Here is an 18,079-nt window from a genome sequence, read left to right as displayed (position 1 = left end):
AGGCTGCTGTTTCCAACAACGCCAAGAGCATGCCTAGGATGTTTGAGAAGTGATGATGCTACAACTTGCCCTAGAAGAATGAGAAGCTGTGTTGCCTAGCATGATGCGAGGAGCTGACAACTGACTAGGAGGACAAGCAGTAAGGCCCAGCTGCAGGAAGCCTGCATGGAGGGAGTCTTGTGGGCTTAAGCTACCCAGCAGCCATAGGAACCTTTCCGTCTAGCTGACCGGACAAACCCAAGAAGTAGCAGCAAGACCAGAGGGCCCAGAACCTTCAAAGATTGTTTAAGGGCAGTTACATGATTTGAGGTTTGGTCCATTTCGATAGGTTCTCAGCTACCCTTAGTTCTTCAACAAAAACGGTGTATATTAAGAAAAATAAGATGTGTAAAGCGCTCCATCCAACAATGTGTATAATAAATAGAAAAAAGGTGCATGATGAGTTCTAAGCAACTCTGTGTATATTAAAGAGAAACATGGTGTACGATGTGCTGTAACCAATGCAGTGTATATTCGGGAGAAACAAGATCCGTGAGGCACTCCAACTAATGTTGTGCATATTAAAGAGAAACAAGGTGTATATTTTAAACCAACAATGTATATACTGAAGAGAAGGAGAGACTCCCAATAGGAAAAAATAACTCCCTCTCACATGCCCTCCCTGGGATGCTATTCCAGAATCTCGATTCAGAAAAGGGGGTGGTGATGAACAGAGTGTCTGAATTAAGCAGACCACTCTTACCCAGTCCAAAGATCAGGGCTTGATCCATCACCGTTATTTATCTCACTGCACCATCCCAGCTCAGAACCTGGCTATATGCAAAACAGTCTGTCCCTGGCCCAGTGCATCATGGGAACAGGGCAGACCAAACTACCAAGCCAATTCTTAAACTGGGAAGGAAACAAGCTTCCGGGGACCGGTTTCTGGCATTTCAGCCGTCTTCGGCCCGGCTTGCTTGAATCCTGAAGGTGCAGTGAGAAAGGGACTCATGTCTGAGTATACCCTGCCACACCTATAGTGGCCAAAAACGATTCAGAAAAGGGGGTGGTGATGAACAGAGTTTCGGAATTAAGCAGACCACTCTTACCCAGTCCAAAGATCAGGGCTTGATCCATCACCGTTATTTATCTCACTGCACCATCCCAGCTCAGAACCTGGCTATATGCAAATCAGTTCCCATGATGCACTGGGCCAGGGACAGACTAATTTGCATGTAGCCAGGTTCTGAGCTGGGATGGTGCAGTGAGCTAAAAAACGGTGATGGATCAAGCCCTGATCTGTTGACTGGGTATGAGTGTTCTGTTTAATTCAGATACTCTGTCCATCACCACCCCCTTTTCTGAATCGTTTTGTCCACCATAAGCGTGGAAGGGTATACTCAGATGTGAGTCCCTTGCTCATTGCACCATCAGGATTCAAGCAAGCCGGGCCGAAGACGGCTGTAATGCCAGAAACCGGTCCCCGGAAGCTTGTTTCCTTCCCAGTTTAAGAATTGGCTTGGTAGTTTGGTCTGCCCTGTTCCCATGATGCACTGGGCCAGGGACAGACTAATTTGCATGTAGCCAGGTTCTGAGCTGGGATGATGCAGTGAGCTAAAAAACGGTGATGGATCAAGCCCTGATCTGTTGACTGGGTAGGACTGTTCTGTTTAATTCAGATACTCTGTCCATCACCACCCCCTTTTCTGAATCGTTTTGTCCACCATAAGCGTGGAAGGGTATACTCAGATGTGAGTCCCTTGCTCATTGCACCATCAGGATTCAAGCAAGCCGGGCCGAAGACGGCTGTAATGCCAGAAACCGGTCCCCGGAAGCTTGTTTCCTTCCCAGTTTAAGAATTGGCTTGGTAGTTTGGTCTGCCCTGTTCCCATGATGCACTGGGCCAGGGACAGATTAATTTGCATGTAGCCAGGTTCTGAGCTGGGATGGTGCAGTGAGCTAAAAAACGGTGATGGATCATGCCCTGATCTGTTGACTGGGTATGAGTGTTCTGTTTAATTCAGATACTCTGTCCATCACCACCCCCTTTTCTGAATCGTTTTGTCCACCATAAGCGTGGAAGGGTATACTCAGATGTGAGTCCCTTGCTCATTGCACCATCAGGATTCAAGCAAGCCGGGCCGAAGACGGCTGTAATGCCAGAAACCGGTCCCTGGAAGCTGGTTTCCTTCCCAGTTTAAGAATTGGCTTGGTAGTTTGGTCTGCCCTGTTCCCATGATGCACTGGGCCAGGGACAGACTAATTTGCATGTAGCCAGGTTCTGAGCTGGGATGGTGCAGTGAGCTAAAAAAACGGTGATGGATCAAGCCCTGATCTGTTGACTGGGTATGAGTGTTCTGTTTAATTCAGATACTCTGTCCATCACCACCCCCTTTTCTGAATCGTTCCAGAATCTCAGCAGCAGACCCTGAGCTTATCACCATGTTTCGGCCATGTTTTCAACACGCAGACATGAGAACCTAGGTGCTCAGCTGATGCTCTTGCAAGTGCCTGAGCCTATTTAGGCCCTTTTCGGCAATCACTCTTCATCCTTAAATACGGCCCAAGAGGGCTCCTCTGAATCCTGTATCACTGCTGCATTCTGGACATGATTACCAACAGTTCAATGTCAATTTCTAAAACAATATCTCCTCATTAAATCTCAAAATAATTGGGAAGAAGCCCTGCAACAGACCCATGGACGGGTAATCTCATTTCCTATAGAAACATTACTTGGAAAGAGCTTAAATTGGAATTATAGATCCTCAGCAGGGATTTTAAAACAACAATTTAATTGACAAATATCATGTAAGAGGCAAGCCAACATATCATCATCATGGTCGTCGTCCTCATCATCATCCATCATCGTCACCATCATCCATTGCCATCATCAACATCCATCCCTCCATCCATCATGATTCATCGGCAATCGCCATCCATCCATCCATCCATGCATCCATCCATCCATGTCCTCATATGATCCATATCATCATTCATTTCATCCTCATCACCCATTTCATCCCATCATCATCATCATCCATATCATCCTCATCATCATGCAGATCATCATCTTCCATCTCATCATCGTCCATATTACCAAGCTTTTGGCAAAGAAACGTCAGAATTTCAATTGGTATTTATTTTCTGCTTTTATTGTTCATGTTTATTCTTAGTTCATAAGCTTTCTTCATTCTCCAGAGTATTACAGGGATTACTTCTAGACATTATATAGTCAACACATGTTTCACCTTTAGGCGTCATTTTGACCAGGGCTTTCTCAAGACTTTAACAATCTTGGCAGCAACACTTATTATGTAACATAGTATTTGACAAATACATTGTATAGGGAAAAAAGTATATGTTTTCGTCAAACAACGGCAAGTCCTCTGTATAATCCCTTTATTTTCCAGTCAGAAGGTGGTTATACCCAGGACTTGGCGTTGTTGGACAAAAACATATGCTTGTTTTCCCTTGGTTTTCATGAAGAATAAAAGCAGAAAATAAATACTAATTGGAATTTTGAAGTTTTTTTTGCCAAAAGCATACTAACATTTATTAAGGAGGAGTGCGTACTCATCTGTTTCTCTAACCATTGACAAAAGAGGTCGGTAAGGTCCATCACCTCGAGTCAACATCCTCCTGTCACTTTCGAGAATAGGCAATAACATCCAGGAAGAGAATCTCTGGACCATTTATCTAACAAAGAATTATCATCCATCTCAACGTCATCATCCATCTTATCGCCATCATCCATCTCATCGTCATAATCCATCTCATCGTCATCATCCCCTCTCATCGTCATCATCCCCTCTCATCGTCATCATCCCCTCTCATCGTCATCATCCCCTCTCATCGTCATCATCCCCTCTCATCGTCATCATCCCCTCTCATCGTCATCATCCCCTCTCATCGTCATCATCCCTCTCATCGTCATCATCCCTCTCATCGTCTCCCTCTCATCGTCATCATCCCTCTCATCGTCATAATCCATCTCATCGTCATAATCCATCTCATCGTCATCATCCCCTCTCATCGTCATCATCCCCTCTCATCGTCATCATCCCCTCTCATCGTCATCATCCCTCTCATCGTCATCATCCCTCTCATCGTCATCATCCCTCTCATCGTCATCATCCCTCTCATCGTCTCCCTCTCATCGTCATCATCCCTCTCATCGTCATCATCCCTCTCATCGTCATCATCCCTCTCATCGTCATCATCCCTCTCATCATCATCCCTCTCATCATCATCCCTCTCATCATCTACATCATCATCATCTACATCATCATCATCACCAGTCTCATCATCATCCATATCATCATCAATATCATCATCATCCCTATCATCTGTATCACCCATATCATCACCCCATCTGTATCATCACCCCATATCATCACCCAAATCATCATCATCACCCAAATTATCATCATCACCCATATAATCTTCATCATCACCCATATAATCTTCATCATCACCCATATAATCTTCATCATCACCCATATAATCTTCATCATCACCCATAACATTATCCATACCATCATCATCATCATCATCATCATCATCATCATCCATATCATCATCATCCATATCATCATCCATATCATCATCATCCATATCATCATCATCCATATCATCATCATCCACATCATCATCCACATCATCATCCACATCATCATCATCATCCACATCATCATCCACATCATCATCATCCACATCATCATCATCATCATCATCATCCACATCATCATCCACATCATCATCATCATTCACATCATCATGGGGGCGTGGTTTGGACGCCGATCGGGATGGCGGCGTGAGCCTGCAGCTCCGTGCCAGATCCCGCATTTATCCTGTAAACCCTCGCTTTTGAGCCGGCTGAAAAGCGGAAATTCTCCCTACAGCACCGGACTGGCCGAGCAATACTATCGTGGGCCGGCGGATGGTCGGCGGCTATGCTGGGACCCGGCGCTGGAGCCTCGAGGAGCGGCGAGCGAAGACTCAAGATGGCGGCCGCCCCGAGCGGCGTCGACTAATCGGCAGGACACGACGATCTGCGGCTGCGGCATAGAGGAGGCTGCTGCTTGGCGGACACTGTGGAGCGGGGTCCTAGCTGAACGGAGACAAACAGCGGTGGAAACGGGACGGAGCACTGTCTGCCGCGCCAGAGACTTACGATCGGGGAGCCCATCCCCCCACCGCTGGTCTCAGCGGCCATCTGGGAGAGGTGTTGATCCGCGGCTGTTCGTGGAGCTCCCGTGGCGGTTGGAACAAAGGCGGCGCCGTGACTCCGGCAGGCGGTGAGGAGGCGGATGTAACCGGGGGAATGGATCCGCGGACTGGAGAACCCGGCACCCGAGTTCGGGACTGACCTGCCGCCCGGCGCGGGGTCCCTGGGGAAGCCCCCTACCCGGAGGGGTGTGGAAGCGGCGGTAAGGAGCGCACCCGGGTGAGCGCTGTCAGCCCGTCGGGGCGGACGGAGATAGGCAGCTGCCGCCAGTGCAGGGCTGATACTGCACCAGACAGAGGGCGCAGACACGAGTACCGGCTGGGACCGGCAACCACCGCGCTTGGCTGCTGGGGAGCGGCGCCCCCGCACAAATCAGATGTCCGGTCCGGGCCGGGACCTTCCAGCTTGACGGGGAACGCGCGTTCAGTTCCCCCCCACGCTCCTCTCTTTGACGTTGGGCCTGCATGTGACCTGGGTGTTTCCAGCATTTGGCATGGGGAAGCGGTGAATCTGAGCCGGGGGACGACCGGCGCTGAACTACGGGGGGGCCCCCAGGGCCGTGTGGAGCTAGGCGGACCACTCCCAGAGGGAACAAACTGTGGTCGGCCATTTTGGGCGCAGGAGTGGGGCCCTTGAGAAGCGGACGACTTGAACCCTGGAGGTGGGGGCCACTGCCCGGGAAGAACGCATTGAGTGGTGTGAGGGTACGAGGGATATCCCCGCCTGGCGATAGAAAACTGGGGCCGGACTGTCCCCCCGGAGGCAGTCTTCAGACGGCGCACGCGGCGACCAAGATGGCCGCTACTGGCGGTGCAGCGAATGCGAAGCAGGGGCATGGCCAGACGACTATGCCGGACACGGATGGCGAGCTCCAAGCGGCCCCGGATACATCGGCACAAGAACGCAGATTGAATGCACGGCTAGATGGCATACTGGAGATGATCACTGCGACCAAGGAGTCTCTACACCAAGATATAGCGCAGGGGGCTACAGGACTGGGCCTCCTGAGGGCAGATCACGCCAAACTTTCCGATAGAGTGAAGGAAAACAAGCAGCTGCTCCAAGAGTTAAAACCAGCAGTGGTCACCGCAGAGCATAAACTGTCCGATATTCTCACCCGACTGGCGACGTTGGAGAAACGCGTGGAGGATTCCGAAAGCCGCAACCGAAGGAACAACGTAAGGGTAGTGGGCCTACCGGAAAAAGTCGAGGGGGACGATGCAGTGGCCTACATGGAAAACTGGTTAAAAACGGTCGTTGCTCCGGAGGGTTTATCTCCATTCTTCTCAATAGAGAGGGCACATAGGGTCCCGGCCCGACAACCCATGCAGGGCCGACCTCCCAGACCAATGGTGGCCAGACTCCTGCATTTCAAAGACCGTGAATTATTGATACAAAGGGTCCGCTCAACGGGCCCCTTCCAGGTGGACAATAGCTCGGTCACGGTTTTCCCGGACTACACACAAGAAGTCCAGAGGAACAGGGCATCTTTCCTGGCAGTGAAAAAGGAACTGAGAGATGAGGGCATACAATACTCCCTACTCTTTCCGGCTAAATTGCGAGTGATTTTAGATGGAACGACCCAATTCTTCCAGACCCCTGACGAGGTGTGGTCGTGGCTTGAGTTATACCGGGCTGGTACGGATCGCCAGAACAAAGGGGGAAAGGAGAAACAAAGGCCAGTCCAGGTCCGAAAGTCCCAACACATCCGCAAGCGTAACAAACTTAAAAGGGCAATGAGGGCCGACCTGATGGCGGCGGACAGGAAGGGAGCGCTGGCTGCAACAGCGATCATCACGGGGTCACAGCAGGAGAAGTTGTCGGAGGACTCCGACTCGGAAGAAGGGGAGAGAAAATCTGGAGAACTTTCGGAAGCAGATAGCTTGGCGGGGCCGACGGTCACACCACAGACAGCGGATGGACTATTTAACTAATAGTATTTGGAGTAGGAGGCATGCTGGCAGCTCCTTGTGGGAGCAGCTTATTCCTGATGCTTGGCGTACTAGCAGGTACTCTGTTGTAACTATCATATGGGATCATGGGCTTGGGGCAAGGGCTTGGCCTGCCCCGGGTCGGCTCTGAGGTACCCCCTCACTGCCCTTAAGGCTCTCTGTGGTGACAACTACAGAGTAGTGGACTGTGTGCGATGTTACAGGTTTGGATGAGGGGCTGAAGTTGTGTTATTAGGTCCGGTCCTGGGGAGAGGGGTTGGGGTAGTTTATTGGGGTGTTTTGAAGGGGGGGTTGACTACTGCAATGATGTGGGGGGTCATCTGACACTGTCGAAATGGTGGGGTGATGGCTGCAATGGGGACGTTACCTGATTTGAAATGCCTCACATGGAATGTCCGTCGACTCAGAACTATGTCAAAGAGATACAAGGTGCACGCCTATTTGGTGAGAAGAGACGTCCAAATCGCACTGTTGCAAGAAACTCATTTAACCAAGCCAGAGTGTAATGCATTGCAGAAGAGATGGCGTGGCCAAGTGTTTGGCACCTCGTATTCGGCGTTTGCCAGGGGGGTATTGATATGGGTAAGAGCGGGGGTCCCGTTCCAGGCCACGAATCAATTGGTGGACCCTGAGGGTCGGTTTGTGGCGGTGGAGGGGAGGCTTTATGGCCGTGAGGTGGTCCTGTGTAGTGTATACGCCCCCAATGCTGACCAAGCCCGATATTTTGATCACAGGCTCGCTGGCCCACTTCCTGGCGGGCCCCATTATACTGGGTGGGGACTTTAATTCAATCATTGACGTGATGTGGGATAGATCGCACCCGCCACTGGCCGACTCCCCAGTGCGTAGACTAGCAGCACACAGGAAGGATTGGCAAGAGAGGTGGGGCCTTGTAGACGTGTGGAGGGAACAGCATCCTGATGTTAGGGACTACTCCTTCTCAGCACTACATGCACTACATGTCACAATAGATTCCATCCTGTGTAGCGGCCCCCTAGCTGCCATGGTAACGCACACGGAGTACCTTGCCAGAACCATCTCAGACCACAATCCCTTACTGGTGGCAGTGCGATGGCAGAGGACGAGGTCTGCGGTCCCGACATGGAGGCTACGGCCTGATACACTAGAGGACTTGGTGTTTAGTGACACGGTCCAACAGGGCATAGAGCATTACTTTGGTGAGAACGAGGGGTCGGCCGCCACGAGATCGATTGAATGGGATGCGATGAAGGTGGTGGTGAGAGGTATCTGTATGGACAGCTTTACGAATGCAAGGACGACTGTCTTGGCCGATTTGGGGAAGGCGGAATGTGTGCTGAGAGAACTCGAGCAGCGTAGGCCTGAACGACCGGACCTGCATGACCAGCTACTGGAGGCGAAAGAATTGGTGGCGAAAGAAACAGAGATTGCGATGCTATGATTACAAGCTATACCTCACTAAGGTGCATGCGGAAAGAGACAAGGTGGGCACGCTACTTGCGAAACTTGCTAACCCGGAGCCTAGGGGTTGCCTGATTATGAGCATTAGAACGGAAACAGGGGAGGTGGTCTACTCAAAAACTGCAGTATTGACGCGCTTTCAGACGTATTATACAAGCCTTTATGAGACTCAGTTGGAAGCGGAATCCTCTGCAATAGGCGACTACCTACACACTGTTCGGCTCCCGGTACTAGATGATGAAACGGCGAAGGTCCTGGGCGGCCCCATAACGTTATCAGAGATTCGGGTGGCCATTAAGCAGATGGCTAGAAACAAGATGCCAAGGGTGGATGGCCTGCCAATTGAATTTTATGTGAAGTACATTGATGTTTTGGCACCAAAGCTATTAGTGGTGTACTCCGAAGCCATGACCCTAGGGCACCTGCCCAGCTCAATGAGGGAAGCGCTAGTGGTGCCGCTGCTGAAACCTGGTAGGGAGGCCTTAGATGTGACGTCGTATAGACCCCTCTCCATGCTGACGGTGGACTACAAGATCTTGAGCCGTATTCTGGCCACTAGACTACTGCCACACATGACCACGCTGGTACATGAAGACCAGGCAGGGTTCATTCCTACTAGGAACACATCCATTAACACCCGTCGGCTGATCCGTATACTACACGGCGCCTTAGGCTCGGACCATACATCAGCAGTACTATCGGTGGATATTGAGAAGGCTTTTGACAGCCTTGAGTGGCATTATCTCGATGGGGTGCTAGAGAAGTTCGGCCTGGGCGAGGGCTTTGGGCGATGGACAAGGGTTCTCTATTCATCTGCCACTGCCAGGGTGCGATTGGGGTCTGTTATATCATCCGATTACCCGGTGCGTAGAGGGACGAGGCAGGGTTGCTCGTTATCTCCCCTTCTGTTCGCTCTCGCGATGGAACCACTGGCGACGCAGGCTAGAACGGGAGAATTGAATAATGGAGTTGGATGTGGTGAGGATACTCATTATATCTCACTGTATGCGGAAGACCTGTTGCTGTATTTAGAGGATACGGAAGTGCCTCTTAGGGGGGCCATAGAGATGCTATCATGCTTTGGTAAATTGTCAGGACTCAAGGTAAACTGGAATAAAACTTGTGTTTTTCCATTGCGGACGGATAGGCCGTATCCTCCTCTTACAGTGGACGTGGTCTGGGAAGACAAGTGCTTCACATATCTAGGAATCAGAGTTTACCACGACGCTGCGAGTCTGCTAGAAGGTAATATAGGTCGCTGTGTAAGGGGGCTGCGGGGATGTATGTCCTTCTGGGCCTCCCTTCCTCTATCGGTGCAGGGCCGAGTAGCATTGTTAAAAATGGTAGCTCTACCACGGCTGCTATATTATTTCCGAACTTTGCCAATATGGATCCCTCAGCGGATCTTCAAAGACTTGAAGTCGATGATTATTGGTTTCCTTTGGGGACATGGCAGACGCAGAGTGGTGTTGCACACTATGACCAGACCCAAACTCGAGGGAGGGATGGCGGTTCCTGATTTTGAATTGTATTATCTGGCGGCCCAGCTCCAGGTTTTGACACAGAACGTCGCAAGAGAATTTAGAGGCCCTGACCAGGTACGCGGGAAAGGTATCCAGAGGAACGTCCTATCCTACATAGTTATGCAACAGAAATTGGAACTGAGTGAGCTCACCCTTGAAGAGAAAACCCTTCGGTTGTGCTGGCACAGGAGCCTGAAGAGAGCACGGGCCACACGACCATATGCGCCAGAGATCCCTCTCGGGATGTTGACGGCGCTGCCATACGGAGGCGATTGGTCTCCGTTGTTGGAATGGGAGGAGTTGGGTCTGCAAGTGGTTGGGGATCTGTATGTGGAAGGGTTGTTGGCTCCATTCAGGGTGCTGCAAGACCAATTTGGTCTCCCAGAAGGGGGCTACCTCATGCATGCGGCGATCTCCGCGGCAATACAAAAACACTGGAGGGTAGGACTGGTGGAACCGGGCACGACTATGGCATGCCAATATGTGGTGATGGCTGCGGGCACGGTCAAGGCGGTGACTTGTCTCCACTTGAGAATGTTGAACGAGGGGCTAGAACCGCTCACTGCGCTGAAGATAAACTGGGAGGAAAGTATAGGCAAACCTATTCCAGATACGGTTTGGGGCCACATTTTGAAACGGACGTGGAAGGGTAGTTTGAACGCCCGATTCCAGCAGGTGCATTTTTTCATACTGCACAGAGCTTATCTGACCCCGGGGAAACTCAGACGGCACTTTCGGGTACAGGATGCGGCGTGCCCGAGGTGCTCAGCACTCGAGGTTGAGCTGGATCAGATGTTATGGGGTTGCCCAAGGTTGGGAACATACTGGCCCGAGGTGGGCGAGCTTCTGGACGCAATTACGGATAGAGAGGTGGAGTTCGACATGGCGGCGTGCCTGCTGCTTTGGTTCCCCCACACAGCGAAAACGAAAATTACGAGCAAGTTTATTGACCTGGGACTCATGCTGGCCCTGAGAGAGATTACGTTACGCTGGAAATCCAAGGAGGGCCCCTCAGTTAGGAGATGGACAAATGAGTTGTTGAAATGGTCTAGATGTGAGAGCGTGATACGAATGCGGCAGGCCACCAGAACGGGTAATGATAAGAGCCTGGAGATGGCTAGGGCTTGGGAGATGATTGTGCAGGCTTTGTGTGACTATTCGGCAGAAGATGAGGAAGAGGGGCATCTAGAGAAAGAGCTTCCATGAGGCTTAGAGGAACGAAGGCATAATTTCGATTGATAACGAGCCATTCTGTCCAAAACCCACAGTCACAATCCACATCAGCAGCAGTTGGGGGGAGGGTGGGGAGCAGGGGCTTTACTAGGTCACCCCGATAGGAATAGGAGGGATGCCGGCGATGGGATCTATAGCTGGTAATTACAGGAGAGGGGCGCAGGGCACTACACATGGGCTCCCGTGGTGTAGATGTTGTTAAGCACTAACAGAAGGTCGACATAGGAGTGTACTAGGGGAGACCTGATAACATAGGTCCTGTAGGTCCTGGCGTGGCCCGCACGGAGGGAATGATTCCACCAGGTGGTGACTGGAGGTGTGGGGGGGGAGTTGGTGGGGATAAAAGCAGATACTTAATTGTGTTGTTGACCAGAAACCCCTCTGAGGCGCACATGGCGACCTTTTGCTGGAACCTGCTGTTGCGCCGCCCGGCCTCCGGGATGTGGGCTGAAGGGCTGTGTACTACTTTGAGAACGCATAGTGTCTCGTAATGTGGTGGATATGATGGTTGATTTATCCCGATGTTTTGTCAATAATTCTGCAATAAAAACATATTTAAAAAAAAATCATTCACATCATCATCATCCACATCATCATCATCATCCACATCATCATCCACATCATCATCATCCACATCATCATCATCCACATCATCATCATCATCATCATCATCATCATCATCCACATCATCATCCATATCATCATCAGTAGTATTATCATTATTAGTATTATTATTATTATTGGGTAGGCTGTGGAGGGGCAGGGCAACATGTGTACACTGGTGGGGAGCATGCCTGTTACTGGGGGGCTGTAGCCTCCGCACTGCAGAGAATATAGACCTACGACAAGCATCTACACTTCAATACTTTAAAGCAATACACACTTGCCACAAAGGGTGCCAGGGGACTCGCACTTACCTCATCGCTCTCCTCCACATCAACGTTCCCGTTGGCGTCATCATCCATCTGCTTGTGAATGTTCATCACAGCCTCGAAACTGAGCAGCTCGTCCTCCTTATGGCACAAGACTTCATCGATCCGGCAGAACTCTGTAAGGGCGAGACAGGATTTTATGAATGAGCAGAGAGCCCAAGGGGACATGAATTAAAAGCACAGACTGGAAGAGCTACCCTCTAAATGTACTAAAAACCAAGGAGATATGAAATAAAATGATAGTCTGAAGAACTGCCCTCTAAGCAGGTCATAACACCTAGACAACATGAATTAAAAGTAGAGTCTAGAAGAGCATCCCCAGGACTATGCAGAACCCCAGGAAAGCTGGTATCTGAGGGATTCTACTCCCCACAAAGCAAGCCAGTGTTTGAGAGACTGCGGCCCTGGCATTGTCTGTGTACGACAGATGCACCCTCAATGAAACCACTGTCTACATCTAAAGCACCTACTGTGGTTTCTGACTGTAATACTGAAGTACCATAGTAGTTAGTGTATGTAGTTTTCAGCACGTCACATGGGGTCACATTGTAGTCACCTGCTTAACACTGACAGTACCTACAAATACCCTTCGTTGATACAACAGCTAGTTTTCGTCACTAAGAATCAGCTTTTCATCGACAGCGTTATGAAGACAGTATTGATGCTCGCAGGTAGACCTGAAGGTTATGTACCTGATCCCCTCTAGTAAGGCTCCATACACCTTGATCAATAGTCTCATGCTTACAGTTATGTTATGTTATAGTAAATTTATAACGCGCACCGATACTCACAAGTGCACTGGCGCAGGAGTTGGCTGGGATCAGAAGCGAAAAGTACCTGAGATGGCCTGACTAAAAAGATGTGTTTTCAAATGCTTTTTAAAGAGTTGAAACTCTTGGATGAGTTGCAGATCAGGGGAAAGCAAGTTCCAGGCAACAGCGGCTTTGACCAAAAGTGACTGGCCACCCAAGCGAACTCAGCGGAAGCGCGGGACAATCATCTGGCGGACTGAAGCAGATCGCAGAGGACGGTTCGGCACATAAAAGGCAAAGCTCTTCCTGAGATAGGAGGGACCTGAGCCATGAAGGGCCCAGTGATCCAGGGTAATTGCTTTAAACTGCACCCGCTGGGCGACCGGTAGCCAGTGCAGTTCACGTAGGTACTGTCGGACGATGGATCTCCTTAGAGCGTTAAAGAGGAGTCTTGCCACGGCATTCTGAATGATTTGTAATTTCCGCAGAAGATAGCCGGGCAGACCTATAAATAGAGCATTGGCACAGTCCAGCCTCTCCTTGGCCACCTGCGGAAGCAGAGGAAAGATTTTCCTGAGTGCCTTGAGGGTGCCAAAACGGACTCCCGTCAGTTTTTTTTACATGGTCAGCAAACCGTAAATCCTCACTGAACCAAATCCCCAGATTTTTGACAGATCCTTCCACCGAGCGAGGGCTAGGGAAGTCAGGAGGCCATAGGTGATGTCTAAAATCCGGTGGAAACTGACCATACAGGAGGAACTCAGATTTATCCTCATTACATTTGAGAGAGGCTTGGGCTAGCCAACGGAATACAGACGTTAGACACTTCTGGGCAGCATCAGTGGACAGGTCCGAGCCCCTCCAAGTGAATAGCAGCTGTGTATCATCAGCATAGGCTATCACTTTTGCTCCCAGCGATTAAGCCAGGTAGACCAGTGGTGTAAGATATATGTTACAAAGCAGGGGACTTCAGGTGGAACCCTGTGGAACCCCTGTAGCCAGGTTCCTGACAAGAGGAAGCACACGGGGCCATGAAGACCTGCTGCGAACAAGAGTCCAAAAAGGATTTCACCCATTCCCACCCCAGGCCCGAAATCCCAATCGCCGATAACCTGACCAAGAGCAGCTGGTGGGGCATCGTGTCGAAGGCGGCAGAGAGGTCAAACAAAATCAGGGCCGCCCTGCCGCCCCCATCCAGACACACTCTGATGGCCTCCGACATTTCCACCAGGGCCGTCTCTGTGCTATAGGCAGACCGAAATCCGGACTGAGCGGAATGCAAAGCTCTGGATGTCTCCACAAACGTCTGCAGCTGCCGAAAGGCAGCCTTCTCACAGATTTTGGCCAAGGTAGGTAACAGCGAAAAAGGTGGATAGTTGGCAAGAACTAGAGGGTCCAGTGAGGGTTTCTTCAGAAGAGGGAGCAGTTTTGCGTGTTTCCATCGGAACGGCACCACAGCTGTCTGAAGAGACAGATTGACAATATCTACTACAACTGGACAAACCTCTTTGGCTACGCCGGCTAAAACTCGGGCCGGACAAGAGTCCGAAGGCGAGCCAGACTTAAGAGAGCCAAGGATGGCCAAAATGTCGGCCTCGCCAAAGGGAAGAAATGAAGTAAGCCTATTGGAGACCGCATACGGAATGTGGGGGAGCCCCAGGGCAGGGGTCTCCTCCTGACTAAGATGAGAACCTACACTATCCTAGATTTTTAGTATCTTGTCCACAAAAAAGGTGGAAAGGTCCTCACACCATTGATGGGACACCGGTAGTGGTCTTTGTTCAGCACAAGGGTATAAAAAGCTCTGGACAATAGCAAAGATCTCCTTGCTATTGTTCCTAGCATGCACAATTCTTTCAGCAAAGTAGTCACTATGGTGGGAGTGTGGAAAAAGGGATTGGATTACTGTATGGGGTTGGAGTGTCCAGTGTTTGAGGCACGAGGTTGCCCCAGGAAGCACTACAAAATATGGAAGAGATGGGTCGAGTACAGGGGATTGTGGCTGGAGCAGCCAGCACAGAGTGATGTGACTGCAGAACAGATGCCTTAAGAACCTGGGTGGGGGGGAATATGCATTACCTGTTTCATGACTATTTTCTTTCTTGGACCTGTGTGGACATCGTGCTAGGGGTAAGGGTGGGATCCAGGAGGGGGTAGTTAATATGGGGCAGGGGGATAGGAGAGTTGTTGTAATAATGCTTATTTGAACGACTGTATTGATTGCTATTTTGTGCATTTTCATTCTATGCTCACAGTCCCTCCGGTGTTCGGAGTACTGTGGTCTATTTGCAATCTCTCTCAAGAAAACAATAACATTTTGTTCTGAAAAAAAAAAGTAGTCACTATGAGGTCTACTACCATCATGGACAGTGAAGCTTACAGCTACTGTGTTAGTTTGGTATAGCCTTCTTCCACTCTGTGTCCTTGTCTTCAGATACACACCAGCTCTACATCATTGGCATGTGACTTCACACAGGAGGTACCGTGAGCCGTAACTAATCTATTACAGAGCCCAGTGCAGAGAAACTGGAGGTCCACAGTTCACCATTTACATCCGCAATGGATCCTTGATGGATTCACATCGTTTGTTGACTGTAGTGTAACCAGTCACTCCATGATTCGTGGGGTGGAAAAATTGAAGAATTGAATTGAATAGTTATTTCAGAGCCATCTGCCAGAACTGGATGTCTGTTCGGAAGCCATATTGAATCAGTTGCACTAGCAAATGTAGTGAAAGGACTTTCTTGACACCCAAGGCACATAAAGAAATTTCCACAACTAATTTAAGTGCATTGTTGGTAGCGGAATCTGTGTGAATGCATCCCATCAGCTTTTTCACTGGGACTGGTCCAGCACTTTGCAGCATTTCGCCTTCAAGTCCAAAAATATCAGCCTAAGACTAGATTGCATTACTTCTTGATCTTTAGGTATGTGGGATCAGAGCGCACAAGGCCACCAGATGCTACTCCTTTAGGGCAGTAGCACACTGCCCTTTCACCATCTGTTTGGACAGGAATTTATTTTCACTGCTGTAGGAAGATAGGATCCTTCTGCATGGTTACCCTCACTTTTTGCCTGGTGCTAAGTTGTGTGACTAGTCTGAGTGAGATCCTGATAATCACGACCCCAGTCCCTCTGCTTTCTCCCTTAAATTCTTGTGGTAAGCACTTAGGTAAAGCCAAGATTGGATACTGCGGTATCCTTATAAGACCCTAGTATATGGTACCAATGTACCCAGGGCATAGGTATCCCAGAGGCCTCTTATGGGCTGAAACATGTATTATGCCACCCATGAGACACCATTCAAAATGGAACTACAGACCTGCCATTGCAGCCTGTGTACGTTGGTGCTTGCATCACTTACTAATGATATAGGTTTTCTATATCTAGGGCAAAGGTCTTCAATCTGTGGGGCGCGACCCCCAGGGGGGCCTTGGAGCCCTGTTAAGGGGGTCGCGCATTCCTGGGCCTCACTTCTTGAACTCTTGAAAAAAACAAAGGCCCCAGACAGTTCATTATGAAATTAAAGTACTTAAAGCTGTAATGCCATTCAAGAAGCGTTCACATGTGCTGTGAAACCGGAGCAGATCAGAAGGCTAAACAAGGATTTCCTTCCATGATGCTTGCCTGAAATTGATGGAAATATAGGCTACGAGTTAATCTGAAAATGCAAAGGGCAATTTTCAGTTATAAAGAATGAATGGGAGCCGGTACTGGCGTTCAGTGATTGAATCACTGAAAGCTTTGTGAGGAGCTGTGAAGTGCATGCTTCTAATTGTAAATATATTTACATAGTGCTTGCTATACCGGAGGAGGTGTTGAAGGCCAATTAGGAGCAAGAAAAGCAAGCATTTGCAATGCAATAGGTCTTGCATTTTAGAAACTTTGACCTATTGGTATTGTAAATGACAGTGCCTTTTATTATTGCAGGTGTTTTGTAAACACATAAATAAATGGCATTGTTAATACTAATAGGTCAAAGTTTCTAAAATGCAAGACCTATTGCATTGCAAATACTTTTTCTGCCAGAGGCTGAGTTTACACTAAATATACTTACAAAACAATTAACGATTCTGGAATGTGGACCACTTTTTTGGGGATTCCCCCGGCCTAATTATGATCCCGATCCAACACGGATGGCCCATGGTGGCCACATACATTAATATTTGGGGACTGTTTTTCATCAGGTTCTGACCCAGAAAAAGAAAAAAATAAAGGGGAAGTCAATACCACGTGGTGCCTGCCACTTGGTGCATGGAAATGAGGGGGTACCATGGGTACCCCCAGTGCAGCAACGCCAACCCCCCCCCCCCCCCCCAAAGAGGGCCCAATCCCTGCCAGCCTTCCCATGGCGGCATTTCTGCCTTGGAAATGCCTTTGTTCACAGACATCCTGATTTGGCGGACAGTGCCTGCTAGGCACCGCCACCATTTCAAGCGCCCTCCACCAGGCAATCAGGATTATTACCTTTGGCGGTGAAGCGCGGACAGACTTTACGTCTGCCGCAGCACCACTGCCATCCTAATTTGGCAGTGGGTAATGTGCTTCGTGATGGCGAAAGGACCGCCACCACCAGCCCAGCAGTGCCTGTCTTTCCCCTATCATAATGACCCCAATAGATTGGAAAGGCAGAGGGAAAAACTGCCAAGCAGTCACAAATAGAAAACACGAACCCGCAAGTGCGGTCCAGAAAGAAGGGGCAGGGAGCGTCTGTAGTTGCAGGTTTTCGGTGCACAAACATTCATTGCTTTGCCATGGGAATTGGGGACGTTTATGGTTGTCTAGGATGAGGAGTACCAGATTCCAGAAATTTTTGTCAGGAGGGGTCCTTACGTCTAAAAATGTTTGGTCTCGGCATCAAAAAGTTTGAAGACCTCTGATCTAGGGTCACTGCACTTAAAACCAAGCGCCCTGCCTTCAGGATTGCAAAGGCCTGCTAGAGGGGTGACGGAGGTTTTAAATAAGAGGGTGCCCCTGCATGAGCAGTACAACCCAACAGCCTAAGGAGTCCATTTTACCGGGTTGTCAGTGAAGCAGCCAT

General features: G+C 49.6%; 1 protein-coding gene across 2 annotated transcripts in view; it reads right to left on the bottom strand.

The window, feature by feature from the left end:
• Window positions 1-18,079, bottom strand: part of LOC147663269 (stromal interaction molecule 1-like) — a 515,456-nt gene that overhangs the window by 246,118 nt on the left and 251,259 nt on the right. For both annotated transcript variants that reach the window (XM_086950573.1, XM_086950572.1), the window contains one exon: window positions 12,272-12,402. In XM_086950573.1, the coding sequence (XP_086806699.1) occupies window positions 12,272-12,402 (131 nt within the window). The remainder of the gene's footprint in view (window positions 1-12,271; window positions 12,403-18,079) is intronic.

The sequence above is a fragment of the Lissotriton vulgaris genome, unplaced genomic scaffold (assembly GCF_964263255.1).
Source record: "Lissotriton vulgaris unplaced genomic scaffold, aLisVul1.2 SCAFFOLD_315, whole genome shotgun sequence".
NCBI lineage: Eukaryota > Metazoa > Chordata > Amphibia > Caudata > Salamandridae > Lissotriton > Lissotriton vulgaris.
The sequence above is the reverse complement of the archived record's forward strand: the minus strand, read 5'-3'. Positions and strand labels throughout refer to the sequence as shown.